The sequence below is a fragment of the Pristiophorus japonicus genome, unplaced genomic scaffold (genome assembly GCF_044704955.1).
Source record: "Pristiophorus japonicus isolate sPriJap1 unplaced genomic scaffold, sPriJap1.hap1 HAP1_SCAFFOLD_464, whole genome shotgun sequence".
In the NCBI taxonomy this organism is placed as follows: Eukaryota; Metazoa; Chordata; class Chondrichthyes; family Pristiophoridae; genus Pristiophorus; species Pristiophorus japonicus.
In genome coordinates, this window is record NW_027254368.1 from 173678 (window position 1) to 194184 (window position 20507).

At 46.5% G+C, this 20507-nt stretch overlaps 1 protein-coding gene across 16 annotated transcripts in view; it reads right to left on the minus strand.

Moving 5' to 3' along the window:
• The window catches only part of LOC139252394 (zinc finger protein 239-like), a 281958-nt gene that overhangs the window by 91930 nt on the left and 169521 nt on the right, over nt 1-20507 (minus strand). For 2 of the 16 annotated variants that reach the window (XM_070873387.1, XM_070873386.1), the window contains one exon: nt 4160-5434. The exons of 12 other annotated variants lie outside the window; for them this stretch is intronic. In XM_070873387.1, the coding sequence (XP_070729488.1) occupies nt 4494-5111 (618 nt within the window). In that variant the 5' untranslated portion in view covers nt 5112-5434 and the 3' untranslated portion in view covers nt 4160-4493. Of the gene's footprint in view, nt 1-4159; nt 5435-15487; nt 15853-17170; nt 18106-20507 lie in introns of those variants that run through there. 2 more of the 16 variants (XM_070873388.1, XR_011591452.1) reach the window with 2 other exon arrangements.

Consider the following 20507-nt stretch of genomic DNA (forward strand, 5'->3'; position numbering starts at 1 on the left):
TCTATCATCATAAGGTAACCCCCTCATCTCCGGAATCAGCCGAGTGAATCGTCTCTGTACCCCCTCCAAAGCCAGTACATCCTTCCTTAAGTAAGGTGACCAAAACTGCACGCAGTACTCCAGGTGCGGCCTTACCAATACCCTATACAGTTGCAGTAGGACCTCCCTGCTTTTGTACTCCATCCCTCTCGCAATGAAGGCCAACATTCCATTCGCCTTCCTGATTACCTGCTGCACCTGCAAACTAACTTTTTGGGATTCATGCACAAGGACCCCCAGGTCCCTCTGCACCTCAGCATGTTGTAATTTCTCCCCATTCAAATAATATTCCCTTTTACTGTTTTTTTTTCCCCAAGGTGGATGACCTCATACTTTCCGACATTGTATTCCATCTGCCAAACCTTAGCCCATTCACTTAACCTATCTCAATCTCTTTGCAGCCTCTCTGTGTCCTCTACACAACCCGCTTTCCCACTAATCTTAGTGTCATCTGCAAATTTTGTTACACTGCACTCTGTCCCCTCTTCCAGGTCATCTATGTATATTGTAAACAGTTGTGGTCCCAGCACCGATCCCTGTGGCACACCACTAACCACCGATTTTCAACCCGAAAGGACCCATTTATCCCGACTCTCTGCTTTCTGTTCGTCAGCCAATTCTCTATCCATGCTAATACATTTCCTCTGACTCCGCGTACCTCTATCTTCTGCATTATTTGAGGACAGGATTTGAGGCTGTGATGCCTACCACAGTGGAAATTCTGCTGGCACTCACTGAGTCGACTGACGGTGAGGCACTAGAGGTTAAATAATGTCTGTGGAATTGCACACAGCCAGATTCAGCACTTTCTGGAGATAAAAAATCTCAGATGCTGAAAGGAATGTTGATTTTTAGACAGTGAAGATGGAGGGAGAGTGTCTAGAATAAGGAGGGACAGGAGGGGACAGAATGTTCTGTAGAATCTAGAATTGTCTGTTCTGAATTTCTATCCTGTACTTAAAGTAACAATGTTTGTCACCACCATTTATTTGCAGGGTATTAGAAGGGGAGGATCTGCAGCTGGGAAACTCAATCCAATCATTGCCTCAAGATTTGACAGATTCCCGGATTGATCAGGATCACCTTCTCATCAGCCTTTGTAAAAACACCAATCACAGCGGGGAGAAACAGGACACATGTTGTGTGTGTGGATACACCTTCAACCAATCGTTCAGCCTGTGAGACTCGTGTACCCACCGGACTCAACACTAAATGTGGGGACAGTGGGAATGGATGGTGTTGTACATGGAAAGTGATTCAGTCGCTCATCTCACCAACTGACATTTGAGTAATTAGATAACAGACTTTCTCCTGTGAATATAGAGCTGGTTTATTGGGCTGTGATGTGTTTACTTATTCATCTTGTTGACTCTAAACCATCGCCAATTATTTGATGTGATCAGTTTATATGTACATATTTTTAAAATACATTTGCTGAGTGGATTCAAATGCAAATAGAAACCAGGTTTGCAGGCGTGATGCTCCATTTGCACATCGAAGGTGAGAGAGATGCTGTGGGGCACACGCTAAGTCCAGTATCTGAAGGTGATTAACAGACTGGGTTTTATGTTTCGTGATCCTGGGCGTGTGACCAACACCTTCCCTGGATACCAAGGCTAGGAGAGGCACTCTGGAAGGTATGGGGAACTGGGACTTGTCCCAGAGAGTAACTGAAGATATGAAAACTGAAATAACCTCGAGTTAAAAAGGAGAAAAGGCCCAAAATGGTGCAGTTGGTAACAGAACATACATCAGTCTCCTCTTATAGTGGAGACATCAAATATTGACACACTTTGTTATTTGAAGTATCAAACTATTAAACTCCAGCCTAGTTATAGGGGTTATTAACATCAGCAGAAACAACCCCCAACTGACAGAATGAACACGATTCAGTCAGGATGCGATTAACAGTAATTACAGTAGAATCCAACCCCTGCAGTCACTTGTGAACTCATTGGTATCTCAGCAGGTGGGATGACCGAGTGAATCCCTTCCCACATATAGAGCAGGTGAATGGCCTCTCCCCGGTGTGACTGCGACGATACATTTCCAGTTTATAAGGTTGGGTTCAGTTCTGCACCCACTGTGCGCAGATGAGAATAAAATCAATGAGCTGCTCATTTTCTCTGCTGGATACTGGGCCTTCTGTGCTGGCCCAATGGGGTGAGCCCGGGCTGGCCCAATAGGGTGAGCCCGGACTGGCCCAAGAGGGTGATGTAATGACCAGAACTGTGTGAGTACTCCAGCTGTGTCCTAACTAGTGTTTTACACAGTTCTAGCATAACCTCCAGAGGGAGGTGGGAGTCTGGAACTTACTGCCCGAAAGAGCATTTACAAAAGTACTTGGATATCCACTAGAAGTGCGTTAACCGACAGGGCTACGGACCAAGAGCTGGAAAGTGGGATTAGGCTGGATAGCTCTTTTTCGGCCGCACAGACATGATGGGCCGAATGGCCTTGTTCTGTGTTGTAAACTGCTATGATTCCATGTCACCAATCCCCTCCTGTCTGATATAATATTGCGAAACACAGTGAAAAGCCAGAAGATTGGGAAATTTTTAGAAACCAGCAAAGGACGACTTAAAAAATGATAAAGACAGAGAAGATAGCATATGAGAGCAAACTAGCAAGAAATATAAAAACAGACAGTAAGAGCTTCTACAGGTATATAAAATGGAAACAAGCGGCTAAAGTAAATGTTGGTCCCTTAGAGGATGAGACTGGAGAATTAATAATGGGAAACACGGAAATGGCAGAGATTTTGAACAAATATTTTGTATTGTTCTTCACGGTAGAGGACACTAAAAACATCCCAACAGTTGATAATCAAGGAGCTATTGCGGTGGTGAGGGTGGTGGGAGGGGGGACTTAAAACAGTCACTATCACTAGAGATAAAGTACTCGGCAAACAAATGGGACGAAAGGTGGACAAGTCCCCAAGACCTGATAGCATGCATCCTAGGGTCTTAAAAGAAGTGGCTGCAGAGATAGTGGATGCACTGGTTGTAATCTACCATTCCCTGAATTCTGGAGAGGTCCCAGCGGACTGGAAAACTGCAAATGTAACACCCCTATTCAAGTAAGGAGGGAGGCAGAGCAGGAAACCATAGACCAGTTAGTCTACCATCTCAGTGGGAAAATACTGGAGTCCAGCATGAAGGAAGTAGTAGCAGGACATTTAGAAAATCATACTGCAGTCAGGCAGTCAGCATGGTTTTATGAAAGGGAAATCATGTTTTGACAAATTTGCTGGAGTTGTTTGAAGATGCAACAAGCAGAGTGGATAAAGGAGAACCAGTTGATGTTGTATATTTGCATTTCCAGAAAACATTCGAGAAGGTGTCACACAAAAGGTTACTGCACAAGGTAAGAGCTCAAGGGATTGGGGGCAATATATCAGAATGGATAGAGGATTGGCTACCTAACAGAAAACAGAGTCAGTATAAATGGGTCATTTTTCGGTTGGCAAACCGTAACTAATGGGGTGCCGCAGGGATCAGTGCTGGGGCTTCAACAACTTACAATTTATATTAATGACTTGGATGAAGGGACTGAGTGTAACGTAGCCAAATTTTCTGATGATACAAAGATAGGTTGTTGTGAGGAGGACGCAAAGAATCTACAAAGGGATATAGATAGGCTCAATGAGCGGGCAAAAATCTGGCAGATGGAATATAATGTGGTAAAATGTCAGGTTATCCCCTTTGGTAGGAAAAATAAAAAAGCAAATTATGATTTAAATGGAGACAATTACAAAATGCTGTCGTGCAGAGGGATCGAGGGGTTCTTGTACATGAAACGCAAAAGATTAGCATGCAGGTAAAGCAAGTAATCAGAAGGCAAATGGAATGCTGGCCTTTATTGCAAGGGGGATAGAGTCTGAAAGTAGGGAAGTCCTGCTACAATTGTACAGGGTATTGGTAAGACCACACCTGGAGTACTGCGCACAGTTTTGGTCTGAACTTGTTTCCATTCCCGTGCCGAGGGGATTGCTGCACCAGACGGGAAGGGCAACATTTGGGGACACTGATTCCCCACTAATTCCCATTCCCCTTCTTTCTGGTGGATAATGGAGGGGCCACTGTGTGTAATGTGCAAGTCAGTAAAAATTGTCAGCAAGCTCTTTCTAATTGGAGATTTTATTCAGTGGAAACTTTCACACACTATTGTAGATTTTGTACCAAAGATCAGTTTAGGATTAAAGTAAAAGTTCATAATTTTATTGTAAACTAACTTTCTGTTGAGAGTCGCTGAATTAAGGGGAAAGATAACACACAGCGTTTCTTAAATGGACACTGCAGCCCCGAGAACACAATCAGCAATATATCCAGAATATTAAAGTCCAGCCTAGTTATAGGGTTATCATCAGAAACAAACCCCAACTGTCAGAATGAACATGGTTCAGTCGGGATGTGATTAACAACAGCAATAACAGCAGATTCCAACTCCTGCAGTCACTTGTGAACTCGCTGGTGTGTCAGCAGGTTGGATGACTGACTGAATCCCTTCCCACACTCAGAGCAGGTGAATGGCGTCTCCCCAGTGTGAACTCGCTGGTGTGTCAGCAGGTTGGATGACGTAGTGAATCCCTTCCCACACTCAGAGCAGGTGAACGGCCTCTCCCCAGTGTGAACTCGCTGGTGTGTCAGCAGGTGGAATGAATGAGTGAATCCCTTCCCACACTCAGAGCAGGTGAATGGCCTCTCCCCAGTGTGAACTCGCTGGTGTGTCAGCAGGTTGGATGACCGATTGAATCGCTTCCCACACTCAGAGCAGGTGAATGGCCTCTCCCCAGTGTGAACTCGCTGGTGTGTCAGCAGGTGGAATGAATGAGTGAATCCCTTCCCACACTCAGAGCAGGTGAACGGCCTCTCCCCGGTGTGAACTCGCTGGTGTGTCAGCAGGGTGGATGACTGAGTAAATCCCTTCCCACACTCTGAGCAGGTGAACGGCCTCTCCCCAGTGTGATTGTGTCGATGAATTTCCAGCTCTGATGGTGATCTGAATACCTTCTCACAGTCACCACATTTCCACGGTTTCTCCATGGTGCGGGTATCCTTGTGACTCTCCATGGTTGGACGATGGGTTGAAGCCTCGCCCACACACACAATACGTTTACAGTTTCTCCGCACGGTGAATGGTGTGATGTTTTTTCAGGCTGTGTAACTGGTTAAAGCTCTTTCCACAGGCAGTGGAACACTCACTCGGGTGTGTGTGTGTCTCTGTGCCTTTCCAGTCACACTGACATTTGAAATCTTTTCCCACAGGCAAACATTTCTCCTTCCACTTTCAAAGGCCAATGATATTCAGGTCCTGAAGAATCGATTGACTCCGTCAGATCTTGACGTGATGTTTGGTTTGTGCTTTCTGTCTGAAAATCTCCCCTTCTAATATTCTGTAAAAGGAGATAATAAAACTCATCACTGTCAGTACAAGACAGAAATTCAGAATAGACAATCTAGGGACCAAGTTTCGACAGGAGTTGCTCCTATTTTTTTGGAACAACGAGTTTTTTTTGAGAATCCTAGAAATCGCAATTCTCCCCATTTAGTTTGCTCCAGTTTCAGTCGGTTAGTTCAGTTTTTTTTATCGTTCCGTTTCTTTTTAGTGCAGTTTTTTTTCCCAAAAGGGGGCATTACCAGCCACTTACGCCTGTTTTGGCCATTTAAGTGAGTTGAGACAGCGAAAAGTTACTCCAAACTAACTTAGGCCTGAGTCAATGTCCACTTTGATATGCTCAGAAAAACCTTGCGGACACTTTAGCAATCAGGCGCAGGTAGCCAGAGTTAAGGGGAGGGGGAAGTGAAGTTAGAGGGAAGTTAGAGGATTCTCCAAAGCATTAAACACTTCACTTTTAAAAATAAAGAACCATGATCAATAATAAATGATCAATAAATCAATCAATAAATAAATCAATAAACAAAAAAAATCAATAAATCAATCAATAAAAAATTATAAGTTCCTACCTCACCTACTGCAGCACCGATGCGTTGGGGAGCACCGGGAGCCCTCCAGCAGCACACGGCCCACACTCAGCCCTGCCTGCCTGCCTGATTACATTTTCAAGGGGAAGAGCTCGGGTGTGCCCAGCCGCCGAGGAGGTGGTCCGGTGGGGCCCGCTGCCGAGGAGGTGGTCCGGTGGGGCCCGCTGCCGAGGAGGTGGTCCGGTGGGGCCCGCTGCCGAGGAGGTGGTCGGGCGGCCCCACCGCGGAGGAGGTGTTCAGGCGGGCCGGCGAGGAGGCCTTGAGGTAAGAGCAGTGGTGGCGAGGTGAGGCCCGAGGTTGGGCAGCGGCGAGGCGAGGGGTGGTGAGGCAAGGCCCGAGGTTGGGCAGCGGCGAGGCGAGGGGTGGTGAGGCGAGACCCGAGGTTGGGCAGCAGCGAGGCGAGGGACGGTGAGGCGAGGCCCGGGTTTAGGCAGCAGCGAGGCGAGGGACGGTGAGCCAGGCAGGCTACTCGACCAGGGAGAGGGTCACCCGGAGCCACGATGCGCTGGGAGGGCCAGGAACTACTGCGCATGTGCACAGACTCCACTGTGCACGCGCGCAGCTGCCGGCACTTTTTCGGCGAAGGGCTGTAGCTCCGGCCCCCACTGCTTCTGCTGCGCTGCACCCAGTCCTAAGCAGGCCTGATCATCGTGGAGAATCACGAGGTGAGTATTAGGTGCGCTTTTCCTTCCAGAAAGTCGGCTGACCTTTCGGAGGTGCACCATTCTACGGGTCGGTCGAAACTTGGCCCCCGAGTTTCCATGGAACATACTTTCCTCTCTTGTTCTTCCAAAGCTGTAAATCCCTGTCCCACACATTGTCCCTCCTGCTGTGCTGAAATCCAAACCCATCGCACATTTCTAGACTGTTTCTCCTCCACTCCTAGTTTTCACCACCAATACTGGCTGGGTTCAGAAATACACTCACTGGTTCCCCTCCCTCTCCTCCCCTGAAGGTGCTGATTCTGGCTGGGTTCAGTTCTACATTCACTGGTTCCCCTCCCTCTCCTCCCCTGAAGGTGCTGACTCTGGCCGGGTTCAGTTCTACATTCACTGGTTCCCCTTCCTCTCCTCCCCTGAAGGTGCTGACTCTGGCTGGGTTCAGTTCTACATTCACTGGGTCCCCTCGCTCTCCTCCCCTGAAGGTGCTGACTCTGGCTGGGTTCAGTTCTACATTCACTGGTTCCCCTCCCTCTCCTCCCCTGAAGGTGCTGACTCTGGCTGGGTTCAGTTCTCCATTCACTGGTTCCCCTCCCTCTCCTCCCCTGAAGGTGCTGACTCTGGCTGGGTTCAGTTCTACATTCACTGGTTCCCCTCCCTCTCCTCCCCTGAAGGTGCTGACTCTGGCTGGGTTCAGTTCTACACTCACCAGTTTCTCTCCAGTAGTGACCTATGTGCCCAATCTCCCTGTGTGAACCTCAACAGTGAGTGTTGACAGGCTTTTCCACTGTCCTCACCTGAGGCCTCACACGTGCATTTTCCAGCAGGGTCACTGGACCCTCCTCCAAATTACTCAGTTTCTAAACGATAAGCGGATAAGGGGTTATGGGGAGTGGGCAGAGAACATAAGAACATAAGAAATAGGAACAGGAGTAGGCCATACGGCCCCTCGAGCCTACTCTGCCATTCAATAAGATCATGGCTGATTCGAGCATGGACTCAGCTCCACTTACCCACCCGCTCCCCATAACCCCTTATCGGTTGAGATACTGTCTATTTCTGTCTTAAATTTATTCAATGACCCGGCTTCCATAGCTCTCTGAGGCAGATTCCACAGATTTACAACCCTCTGAGAGAAGAAATTTCTCATCACAGTTTTAAATGGGCGGCCCCTTATTCTAAGATTATGCCCTCTAGTTCCAGTCTCCCCCATCAGTAGAAACATCCTCTCTGCATTCACCTTGTCAAGCCCCCTCATAAATCTTATATGTTTCGATAAGATCACCTCTCATTCTTCTGAATTCCAATGAGTAGAGGCCCAACCTACTCAACCTTTCCTCATAAGTCAACCCCCTCATCCCCAGAATGAACCTTGTGAACCTTCTCTGAACTGCCCCCAAAGCAAGTATATCCTTTCGTAAAATTGGAAACCAAAACTGTACGCAGCATTCTAGGTGTGGCCTCATCAAAACCTTATATAGCTGTAGCAAGACTTCCCAGCTTTTATACTCCATCCCCTTTGCAATAAAGGCCAAGATACCATTGGTCTTCCTGATCACTTGCTGTTTCGGCATACTATCCTTTTGTGTTTCGTGCACAAGTACCCCCAGGTCCTGCTGTACTGCGGCACTTTGCAATCTTTCTCCATTTCAATAATAACTTGCTCTTTCATTTTTTTCTGCCAAAGTGCATGACCTCACACTTTCCACATTATACTCCAGCTGCCAAATTTTCGCCCACGCACTTAGCCTGTCTATGTCGTTTTGCAGATTTTGTGAGTCCTCCTCACACATTGCTTTTCCTCTCATCTTTGTATCATCAGCAAATTTCATTACGTTACAATCAGTCCCTTCTTCCAAGTCGTTAATATAGATTGTAAATAGTTGGGGTCCCAATACTGATCCCTGCGGCACCCCACTAGTTACTAGTTGCCAACCCAAGAACGAACCATTTATCCCGACTCTCTGTTTTCTGTTAGTTAACCAATCCTCTACCCATGCGAATATATTGCTCCCAACCTCCTCAATATTTCCTCATAAGTTCACACACTCATCTCTGAAATCAACTTCGTGAACCTTCTCTGAACTGCCGCCCCTCTCCTCCCCTTAAGATGCTAACTTTGGCTGGGTTCAGTTCTGCACTCACTGGTTCCCCTCCCCTCCCCTGAAGATGCTGACTCTGGCTGGGTTCAGTTCTGCACTCACTGGTTCCCCTCCCCTCCCCTGAAGATGCTGACTCCGGCTGGGTTCAGTTCTGCACTCACTGGTTCCCCTCTCCTCCCCTGAAGATGCTGACTCCGGCTGGGTTCAGTTCTGCATTCACTGGTTCCCCTCCCCTCCCCTGAAGATGCTGACTCCGGCTGGGTTCAGTTCTGCACTCACTGGTTCCCCTCCCCTCCCCTGAAGATGCTGACTCCGGCTGGGTTCAGTTCTGCACTCACTGGTTAACATAAAAACATAAGAAATAGGAGCAGAAGTAGGCCATACGGTCCCTCGAGCCTGCTCCGCCATTTAATACGATTATTTGTGATCCGATCATGGACTCAGGTCCACTTCCCCGCCCGATCCCCATAACCCCTTATCGTTTAAGAAACTGTCTATTTCTGTCTTAAATTTATACAAATGTCCCAGCTTCCACAGCTCTCTGAGGCAGCAAATTCCACAGATTGACAACCCTCAGAGAAGAAATTTCTCCTCATCTCAGTTTTAAGTGGGCGGCCCATTATTCTAAGATTATGTCCCCAAGTTCTAGTCTCTCCTGTCAGTGGAAACATCCTCTCTGCATCCACCTTGTCAAGCCCCCTCATAATCGCATATGTGTTTTGATAAGATCACCTCTCATTCTTCTGAATTCCAATGAGTAGAGGCCCAACCTACTCAACCTTTCCTCAAAAGTCAACCCCCTCATCTCCGGAATCAACCTTGTGAACCCTCTCTGAACTGCCTCCAAAGCAAGTATATCCTTTCGTAAATATGGAAGCCAAAAGTGCACGCAGTATTCCAGGTGTGGCCTCACCAATACTGTACAACTGTAGCTAGACTTCCCTGCTTTTATACTCCATCCCCTTTGCAATAAAGGCCAAGATTCCATTGACCTTCCTGATCACTTGCTGTACCTGCATACTAACCTTTTGTATTTCATGCACAAGTACCCCCCAGGTCCCACTGTACTGCAGCACGTTGCAATTTTTCTGCATTTAAATAATAACTTGCTCTTTGATTTTTTTCTGCCAAAGTGCGTGACCTCACACTTTGCAATATTATACTCCATCTCCCAAATTTTTGCCCATTCCCTAAGCTTCTGTCCTTTTGCAGATTTTGTGTGTCCTCCTCACTCATTGCTTTCCCTCCCATCTTTATATCGTCAGCAAACTTGGCTATGTTACACTCGGTCCCTTGTTCCAAGTCATTAATATAGATTGTAAATAGTTGGGGTCCCAGCACTGATCACTGCGGCAACCTACTTGTTACTGATTGCCAAACCGAGAATGAACCATTTATCCTGACTCTCTGTTTTCTGTTAGTTAGCCAATCCCCTATCCATGCTAATATATTGCCCTCAACCTCCTCAACATTTCCTCATAAGAACCTCATCTCGGGAATCAACCTCGTGAACCTTCTCTGAATTGCCTCCTCTCTCCTCCCCTGAAGATGCAGACTCTGTCTGGTTTCAGTTCTGCACTCACTGGTTCCCTTCCCACTCCTCCCCTGAAGGTGCTGACTCTGGCTGGGTTCAGTTTTAGACTCACTGGTTCCCCTCCCTCCCTTCCCCTGAAGGTGCTGACGATGGCTGAGTTCAGTTGTATACTCGCATGTTCCCCTCCCTCCCATCCGCCCCTTCCCTTAAGGCGCTAACTCTGGCTGTGTTCAATTCCACAGTCACTGTTTCCCCTTCCTCCCCTCTCCAGCAGGCAGAGTTTAGGGAGCTAGCAGGGAGATTAAAAAGCAGGACCTCAAAAGGTAGTAATCTCCGCATTACTCCCGGTGCCACGAGCTAGCGAGTACAGAAATAGGAGGATAGAGCAGATGAATGCGTGGCTGGAGAGATGGTGCAAGAGGGAGGGCTTTAGATTCCTGACACATTGGGACCACTTCTGGGGGAGGTGGGACCTGTACAAACCGAATGGGTTGCACCTCAACAGAGCCGGGACCAATAACCTTGTGGGAGGATGGGGGTGTTTGCTAGTGTTGTTGGGGAGGGTTTAAACTAGCTTGGCAGTAGGATGGGAACCTGACAATAGATTCAGCAGGGAGGGGAGCAAAGCTGGAATTAGAAAGCAAAAATAAAGAAAGCGAGTTTGAAGGAGAGAGGAAACAAGCAGGAAAAAAGGGTAAAAAAACAAACTTAAAGGCACTTTGTCTAAATGCACGTAGCATTTGTAACAAAATAGATATGTTGACGGCACAAATTGAGACAAATGGGTATGATCTGATAGCCATTACAAAGACGTGGTTACAAGGTGACCAGGACTGGGAATTAAATATTCAGGGGTACTTGACAATCCGGAAGGACAGACAGAAAGGAAAAGGAGGTGGGGTAGCTCTATTGATAAAGGATGGAATCACTGCAATAGTAAAAAACGATATTGTCTCAAATGATAAGGATGTTGAAACAGTTTGGGTGGAGATAAGGAACAATAAGGGGAAAAATTCACTGGTGGGCATAGTCTATAGGCCCCCGAACAGTAGCAACTCTGTTGGTCGGAGCGTAAACCAGGAAATAGTGGAGGCTTGTAAAAAGGGAACAGCAATAATCATGGGTGATTTTAATCTCCATATTGATTGGATAAATCAAATTGGTCAGGGCAGCCTTGAGGAGGAGTTCATGGAGTGCATAGGGACAGGTTCCTTGAGCAGTATGTAACGGAACCAACCAGGGGGCAGGCTATCTTAGATCTGATCCTGTATAATGAGACAGGATTAATAAACAATCTCCTAGTAAAGGATCCCCTCGGAATGAGTGATCAGAGTATGACTGAATTTCAAATTCAGATGCAGGGTGAGAAAGTCGAATCTCTAATCAGTGTAGTAAGCTTAAATAAAGGAGACTATGAAGGTATGAGGGCAGAGTTGGGTAACTTGGACTGGGAAAATAGATTAAAGTGCAGGACATAGAAACATAGAAACATAGAAAATAGAAAATAGGTGCAGGAGCAGGCCATTCAGCCCTTCTAGCCTGCACCGCCATTCAATGAGTTCATGGCTGAACATGAAACTTCAGTACCCCCTTCCTGCTTTCACGCCATACCCCTTGATCCCCCGAGTAGTAAGGACTTCATCTAACTCCCTTTTGAATATATTTAGTGAATTGGCCTCAACTACTTTCTGTGGTAGAGAATTCCACAGGTTCACCACTCTCCTTATCTCGGTCCTAAATGGCTTACCCCTTATTCTCAGACTGTGACCCCTGGTTCTGGACTTCCCCAACATTGGGAACATTCTTCCTGCATCCAACCTGTCCAAACCCGTCAGAATTTTAAACGTTTCTATGAGGTCCCCTCTCACTCTTCTGAACTCCAGTGAATACAAGCCCAGTTGATCCAGTCTTTCTTGATAGGTCAGTCCCACCATCCCGGGAATCAGTCTGGTGAATCTTCGCTGCACTCCCTCAATAGCAAGAATGTCCTTCCTCAAGTTAGGAGACCAAAACTGTACACAATACTCCAGGTGTGGCCCCACCAAGGCCCTGTACAACTGTAGCAACACCTCCCTGCCCCTGTACTCAAATCCCCTCGCTATGAAGGACAACATGCCATTTGCTTTCTTAACCGCCTGCTGTACCTGCATGCCAACCTTCAATGACTGATATACCATGACACCCAGGTCTCGTTGCACCTTCCCTTTTCCTAATCTGTCACCATTCAGATAATAGTCTGTCTCTCTGTTTTTACCACCAAAGTGGATAACCTCACATTTATCGACATTATACTTCATCTGCCACGCATTTGCCCACTCACCTAACCTATCCAAGTCACTCTGCAGCCTCATAGCATCCTCCTCGCAGCTCACACTGCCACCCAACTTAGTGTCATCCGCAAATTTGGAGATACTACATTTAATCCCCTCGTCTAAATCATTAATGTACAATGTAAACAGCTGGGGCCCCAGCACAGAACCCTGCGGTACCCCAGTAGTCACTGCCTGCCATTCTGAAAAGTACCCATTTACTCCTACTCTTTGCTTCATGTCTGACAACCAGTTCTCAATCCACGATAGCACATTATCCACGTCAGCACACTACCCCCCAATCCCATGTGCTTTAACTTTGCACATTAATCTCCTGTGTGGGATCTTGTCGAAAGCCTTCTGAAAGTCCAAATATACCACATCAACTGGTACTCCTTTGTCCACTTTATTGGAAACATCCTCAAAAAATTCCAGAAGATTTGTCAAGCATGATCTCCCTTTCACAAATCCATGCTGACTTGGACCTATCATGTCACCGTTTTCCAAATGCGCTGCTATGACATCCTTAATAATTGATTCCATCATTTTACCCACTACTGAGGTCAGGCTGACCGGTCTATAATTCCCTGCTTTCTCTCTCCCTCCTTTTTTAAAAAGTGGGGTTACATTGGCTACCCTCATGAACAATGGTGTACATTTAAGGAGATATTTCACAACTCTCAAGAAAAGTCTATTCCAGTGAGGAGGAAAAGGTGCAAGAGAAAATAGAGCCATCCATGGCTAGCTAAAGAAATAAAGGCCGTTATCCATTAAAAACAAGGGCATACAAAGTGACCAAATCTAGTGGGAGGATAGAAAACAGGGAAGCTTTTAAAAACCAGCAAAGAATAACTAAAAAATGAGTAAGAAAGGGAAGATAGACTGTGAAAGTAAACTAGCACAAAATATAAAAACAGATAGCAAGAGTTTCTATAGGTATATAAAAAGGAAAAGAGTGGCTAAAGTAATTGTTGGTCCTTTAGAGGACGAGACCAGGGAATTAGTAACGGGGAACAGGGAGATGGCAGAAACTCTGAACAAATATTTTGTATCCGTCTTTACGTTAGAGGACACTAATATTCCAACAGTGGATAGTCAAGGGGATCCGGGGGGGGGAGGGGGAGGAACTTAACACAATCACTAAGGAGGTGGTACTTAGTAAGATAATGGGACTAAAGGCAGATAAAACCCCTGGACCTGATGGCTTGTATCCTAGGGTCTTAAGAGAAGTAGCAGCAGGGATTGTGGATGCATTGGTTGTAATTTACCAAAATTCCCTGGATTCTGGGGAGGTCCCAGCAGATTGGAAAACTGCAAATGTAATGCCCCTATTTCAAAAAGGAGGCAGACAAAAAGCAGGAAACTATGGACCAGTTAGCCTAACATCTGTGATTGGGAAAATGTTGGATCCATTATTAAAGAAGCAGTAGCAGGACATTTGCAAAACCAAAATTCAGTCATGCAGAGTCAGCATGGATTTATGAAGGGGAAGTTATGTTTGACAAATTTGCTGGAATTCTTTGGGGATGTAACGAACCGGGTGAATAAGGGGGAACCAGTGGATGTGGTGTATTTGGACTTCCAGAAGGCATTTGACAAGGTGCCACATAAAAGGTTACTACACAAGATAAAAGTCCACGGGCACGGGGGTAATATATTAGCATGGATAGAGGATTGGCTAACTAACAGAGAACAGAGAATCGGGATAAATGGTTCATTCTCTGGATGGCAACCAGTAACTAGTGGGGTGCGACAGGGATCAGTGCTGGGACCCCAACTATTTACATTCTATATTAACGACTTGGAAGAAGGGACTGAGTGTAACGTAGCCAAGTTTGCTGATGATACAAAGATGGGAGGACAAGTAAAATCTGCAAAAGGACACAGACAGGCTCAGTGAGTGGGCAAAAATTTGGCAGATGGAGTATAATGTTCGAAAGTGTGAGGTCATGCACTTTGGCAGAAAAAAAATCAAAGAGCAAGTTATTATTTAAATGGAGACAGATTGCAAAGTGCCGCAGTACAGTGGGACCTGGGAGTACTTGTGCATGAAATACAAAAGGATAGTATGCAGGTACAGCAAGTGATCAGGAAGGGCAATGGAATGGAGTATAAAAGCAGGGAAGTCTTGCTACAGTTGTACAACGTATTGGTGAGGCCACACCTGGAATACTGCGTGCAGTTTTGGTTTCCATATTTACGAAAGGATATACTTGCTTTGAAGGCAGTTCAGAGAAGGTTCACTAGGTTGATTCCGTGGATGAGGGAGAAAGGTTAAGTAGGTTGGGCCTCTACTCATTGGAATTCAAAAGAATGAGAGGTGATCTTATCAAAATGTATAAGATATAAGGGGCCTTGTAAAGGTGGATGCAGAGAGGATGTTTCCACTGATGGGGGAGACTAGAACTGGAAGGCATGATCTTAGAATAAGAGGCCATCAATTTAAAACAGAGATGAGGAGAAATGTCTCCTATCAGAGGGTTGTAAATCTGTGGAATTCACTGCCTCAGAGAGCTGTAGAAGCTGGGACATTGAATAAATTTAAGACAGAAATAGACAGTTTCTTAAACGATAAGGGGATAAGAGGTTATGAGAAGCGTGCAGGGAAGTGGAGCTGAGTCCATGATCAGATCAGCAATGATCTTATTGAATGGCAGAGCAGGCTCGAGCAGCTGTATGGCCGACTCCTGCTCCTATTTCTTATGTTCTTATAAGGTGCTGACTCTGGCTGGGTTCATTTCCACACTCGCTGGTTCCCCTCCCCTGAAGGTGCTGACTCTGGCTGGGTTCAGTTCTCGACACTGACATCATTCACTTTGTTCCTGCACAAAGATGGCCGCGCACGCGCTGTGCTACTCACTGAATCAAGATGGCCGACCGTTTTACCAGCCTTCCTGCACCAAGCTGGCCGCCGTTAATCTGGGCCTGTGACCGGGAGAAAGCCCCGAAGCTGCAACCGCCGATGTTCCGGTTATTATTCCGGGCTTGCGGCGGGCACCGGTTGTTTATGAAGCCTCCCCGGCATCCCGCTGGTCCATTATTCCGCTCTGTCCCGTTGAAAACAACACTTCTGTGGAGCCTGTCTAAAATGTGTCTCCTCCGCCATTACACGCGCCGCCCATGCTCCAAACACAACCAGGATCCGCGCATGCGCACTGAGATCCTGTAGTCTGGGTGAGGCACATTCTCCCCTGCGGGGCATGCTGGGTACATAAGAGCATGAGAAATCGGAGCAGGAGTGGGCCACCCGGACCCCCGAGCCTGCTCCCCATTCAATAAGATCTTGGTTGGTCTGATCATAGACTCAGCTCCACTTCCCTGCCCGCTCCCCAGAACCCTTTACTCCCGTATCACACCTAGAGGACTGTGCACAGTTTTGATCTCCTTATCTAAGGAAGGATATACTTGCCTTGTTTAGATACAGAGTAAAGCTTCCTCAACACAGTTCCACCAGACATTCCAAGGGCAAGTACAACACAAGTTAAATACGAAGTATATCTCCCGCTAACCTGTCCCAAGCATTCCAGAGTAGATACTACATTGGTTAGATACAGAGTAAAGCTCCCTCTACACGGTCCCAAACACTCCCAGGGTAGGTACAGCATGGGTTAGATACAAAGTTAATCTCCTTCTATGCTGTCTCATCAAACAGTCCCACAACAGGCACAGCACGGGTTAGTCAAAAAGTAAAGCTCTCCATGGACTGATCCATCAAACACGCCCATCGCAGGTACAGCACGGGATAGATACAGAGTAAAACTCCCTCGACACTGCCCCATCAACCACTCCCAGGGTAGGTAAAGCACGGGTTAGATACAGAGTAAATCTCCCTCTATATTGTTCCATCAAACACATCCAGGGTGTGAGTTAGGACACGGGCAGCTGAGTTTTGGATCAACTCTAGTTTATGTAGGGTGGAATATGGGAGGAGTGCGTTGCAATATACAAGTTCAGAAGTAACAAAGGCATGGATGAGGGCTACAGCTGAGGCAAGAGCAGAGATGGGCGATGTTAGAGGTGGAAATAGGCAATCTTAGTTATGCTGCGGATATATGGCCAAAAACTGATTTCAAGGTGAAGTATGACACCAAGGTTGCGAACAGTGTGGTTCAGCCTCAGACAGAAGTTGGGGAGAGGGATGGAGTCAGTCGCTAGGGAACTGAGTTTGTGGCAATGACAATTACAAATATCAGAATATTTCGCTGCCTTTTCATGTGCAAAATGTGTGGATGAGTTTTTTTAAATTAAATTGGTTCCAAAAACGGATTAACTTTTCCAGAAATTAACGGATTTCAAATCTTATGCAAACCAGTTCAATAAAGGGGTAGTTCAAAGGATTTTAGCTGAGTTTAAAGTGAGACACTGCCATCTACTACAACCACAACTCATGTACTCAAACAGAACAAGTTTGGGGTTTGATAGAAGGTGAACTAGGTGAGAAGTGATATAAGTTAGATTAAGAAAAAGCACTAAAATGGAACAGTCGGTAACAGAACATCAATTCGTCTCCGCTGATCATGGATGAATCTAATATTCGACAGTGTTTGAAACAAAGATAATTTATTCAATATTTATGCACAATATTAATCTCCAGCACAGGTATAGGGGTTATTAAGATCATCAGAAACAAACAAGAGCTGCCAGAATGAACATGGTTCAGTGCCCAATGCAATCACAGTAAATCCTGTTCTATTTACAAATGCAGCCTTTCTCCTCAGCCTGTTTAAAACTGGGATGAGGAGCAATTTCTTCACTCAGAGGTTTGTAAATCTGTGGAATTCTCTGCCCCAGGGAGCCGTGGAGGCTGGTCATTGAATATATTTAAGGCGGAAATAACAGATTTTTGAGCAATAATGGAGTAAAGGGTTATGGTGAGCAGGCAGGGTGTTAAGTACTCCACAAGACTGAGTACTGTGAGCAAAAACTAATGTGACCTTAGTCTCTTTAATACAACTTCAGAGTGCCTAAGCAGCATGGCAGACAATCTTTTATACTCCCTTGCACGAGTTGTGCAGGTGACCGTTGGGCCTCCAACAATTACACCCTCTGGTGGCAAGTCTTACACAGTTACAATGTTTACATACATAACATCACTCCCTAACAAAGTCTTTGATACAAATTATTTATAAGTTGAGACAATCCGGGGCCCTACGCTTCCTGGTTGATCGTCTGAGTTCAAACTCTGGCATGGGTGAGTTGGTTGGACTTTTGCTGCACTGCGGCACAGCTGGTCTGACAGGACTGTTGGGAATGGTGGGTTCATCCTCTTGATTGATAGTGAGGTCGATTGATGGTTGGGTGTGTGTTCGTGTGTCGATGATGGTGATGTCCTCCTCAGGTTGTTCCTGGTTGTCAGTGAACTGCAGTTTGGTCTGATCCAAATGCTTTCTGCACGTTTGTCCATTCAATAGTTTGACTACAAACACACTATTCCCCTCCTTGGCCAAGACAGTGCCAGCGACCCATTTATGACCATGACTGTAATTAAGGACAAACACAGGGTCGTTATCAATGTCACATGATACAGCCACGCGATTGTGGTACATGTTTTGCCGGTGATGTCGGGTTGCCACATGATCATTTAGATTCGGGTGGACTAGGGAGAGCCTGGTTTTGAGTGCTCTCTTCATTAACAATTCTGCAGGGGGAGCCCCAGTGAGTGAGTGGGGTCGCATCCGGTAGCTGAGCAGAACCCGAGATAAGCGGGTCTGCAAGGAGCCTTCCGTCACACGTTTCAAGCTCTGCTTGATAGTTTAGACTGCCCATTCTGCTTGACCATTGGATGCGGGCTTAAACAGGGAAGACCTGACATGCTACATGCTTGATGCCATTGCGGGTCATAAACTTGTTGAATTCCGAGCTGGTGAAACATGGTCCATTGGCACTGACAAGGACATCGGGCAAGCCCGCAGGCTTTCACTGGTGGCAGTGGATGTGCTGGATGACATGATTGTACATTCAATCCTTTTAGAGTAAGCGTCCACTACAACTAAAAACATCTTTCCGAGAAAGGGCCAGCAAAATCTGTGTGGATCCTGGACCACAGTTTGGAGGGGCATGACCACAGACTCAATGGAGCCTCCCTTGGTGCATTGCTCAGTTGTGAGCACGTGTTGCACTGGTGTACGCATGACTAAGTCCGAGTCATAGTCGGACCATCAAACATGCGACCTGGCTATAGCCTTCAGCGTGATTATGCCTGGGTGGATATTGTGTAGATCACGTATAAACGTTTCCCTACCTATTTTTGGGCAAAACCACATGATTACCCCATAAGAGACAATCCGACTGCATGGACATTTCATCTTTGCGTCAGTGTAATGGCTTAATTTCATCTTGCATTTCCCCGGGAACGGCTGACCAGCTCCCATTGAGGACGCAACTTTTTACAAGTGATAGCACAGGATCCTGGCTGGTCCAGGTCCTGATGAGGCGAGCAGTGACGGGTGATCCTTCGCTCTCAATAGCATCCATGACCAGAAGCAAGTCTGCGGGCTGCGCCATTTCCACCCCAGTAGTGGGCAATGGTAGCCGACTGAGGGCATCAGCACAGTTCTCCATGCCTGGACTGTGGCGGATAACATAGTCATAGGCAGACAATGTTAATGCCCATCTTTGGATGTGGGATGAAGCATTATTGTTTATACCTTTGTTTTCTGAAAACAGTGAAATGAGCAGTTTGTGGTCGGTTTCAAGCTCAAACTGAAGTCCAAATAGGTATTGGTGCATTTTCTTAACCCCATATACACATGCTAATGCCTCTTTCTCAACCATACTGTAAGCTCTTTCAGCCTTAGACAGACTTCTAGATGCATATGCAATCAGTTGAAGTTTGCCCGATAGATTGGTTTGCTGTAACACAGCTGACCCCGTACGAAGATGCATCACAAGCTAACACTAATCGTTTACACGGGTCATTCAGGACAAGTAACTTATTAGAACAAAGTCGGTTTCTGGCCTTCTCAAAGGCTGTCTCTTGTGATTTACCCCAAACCCAGTCATCACCCCTAAGTAGCAACATGTGCAATGGTTCCAGCAAAGTGCTTAACCCGGGTAGAAAGTTACCAAAATAGCGAGGAGTCCCAGGAACGAACGCAGCTCCATCACATTCTGTGGTCTGGGTGCATTCTTGATGGCCTCTGTCTTTGAGTCCGTTGGCCTGATGCCGTCTGCCGCAATCTTTCTCCCCAAAAATTCGATCTCTGACACCAGGAAAACACACTTGGAGCGTTTCAGCCTAAGTCACACTCTGTCTAGTCAACTTAGAACCTCTTCCAGGTTGTGCAAGTGTTTGGTGGTGTCTCGACCGGTGATCAGGATGTCGTCTTGAACACAATGGTGCACAGAACCGATTTTAGCAGACTCTCCATGTTCCTCTGGAAGATGGCAGCAGCCATCGAATCCCAAAAGGCCATCTGTGGTATATAAACAGTCCTTTGTGCGTGTTGATGCACATCAATCTTTTCGTAGATTCAGCCAGCTCCTGTGTCATGTAGGCGGAGGTTAGGTCCAACTTGGTGAACGACTTCCTCCCACAGTAATGTTGCGAACAGATCATCCACCTTGGGTAGTGGGTACTGGTCTTGTAACGAGACTCGATTGTTACCTTGTCGTCTCCACAGATTCTGACCATGCCATCGCTTTGAACACCGGAACAATCAGACAGGACTACTCGTTGAACTCGACTGGTGATATGATTCCCTCTCGTTGAAGTCTGTCCAGCTCGATCTCGACTTTTTCCCTCATCATGTACGGAACTGCTCGGGCCTGATGATGAATGGGCCTTGCATCGGGGACTAGATGGATCTGCACCTTGGCACCTGTGAAGTTGCCGATGCCTGGTTCAAATAGTGACGGAAACTTGCTCAGTACTTGGGCGC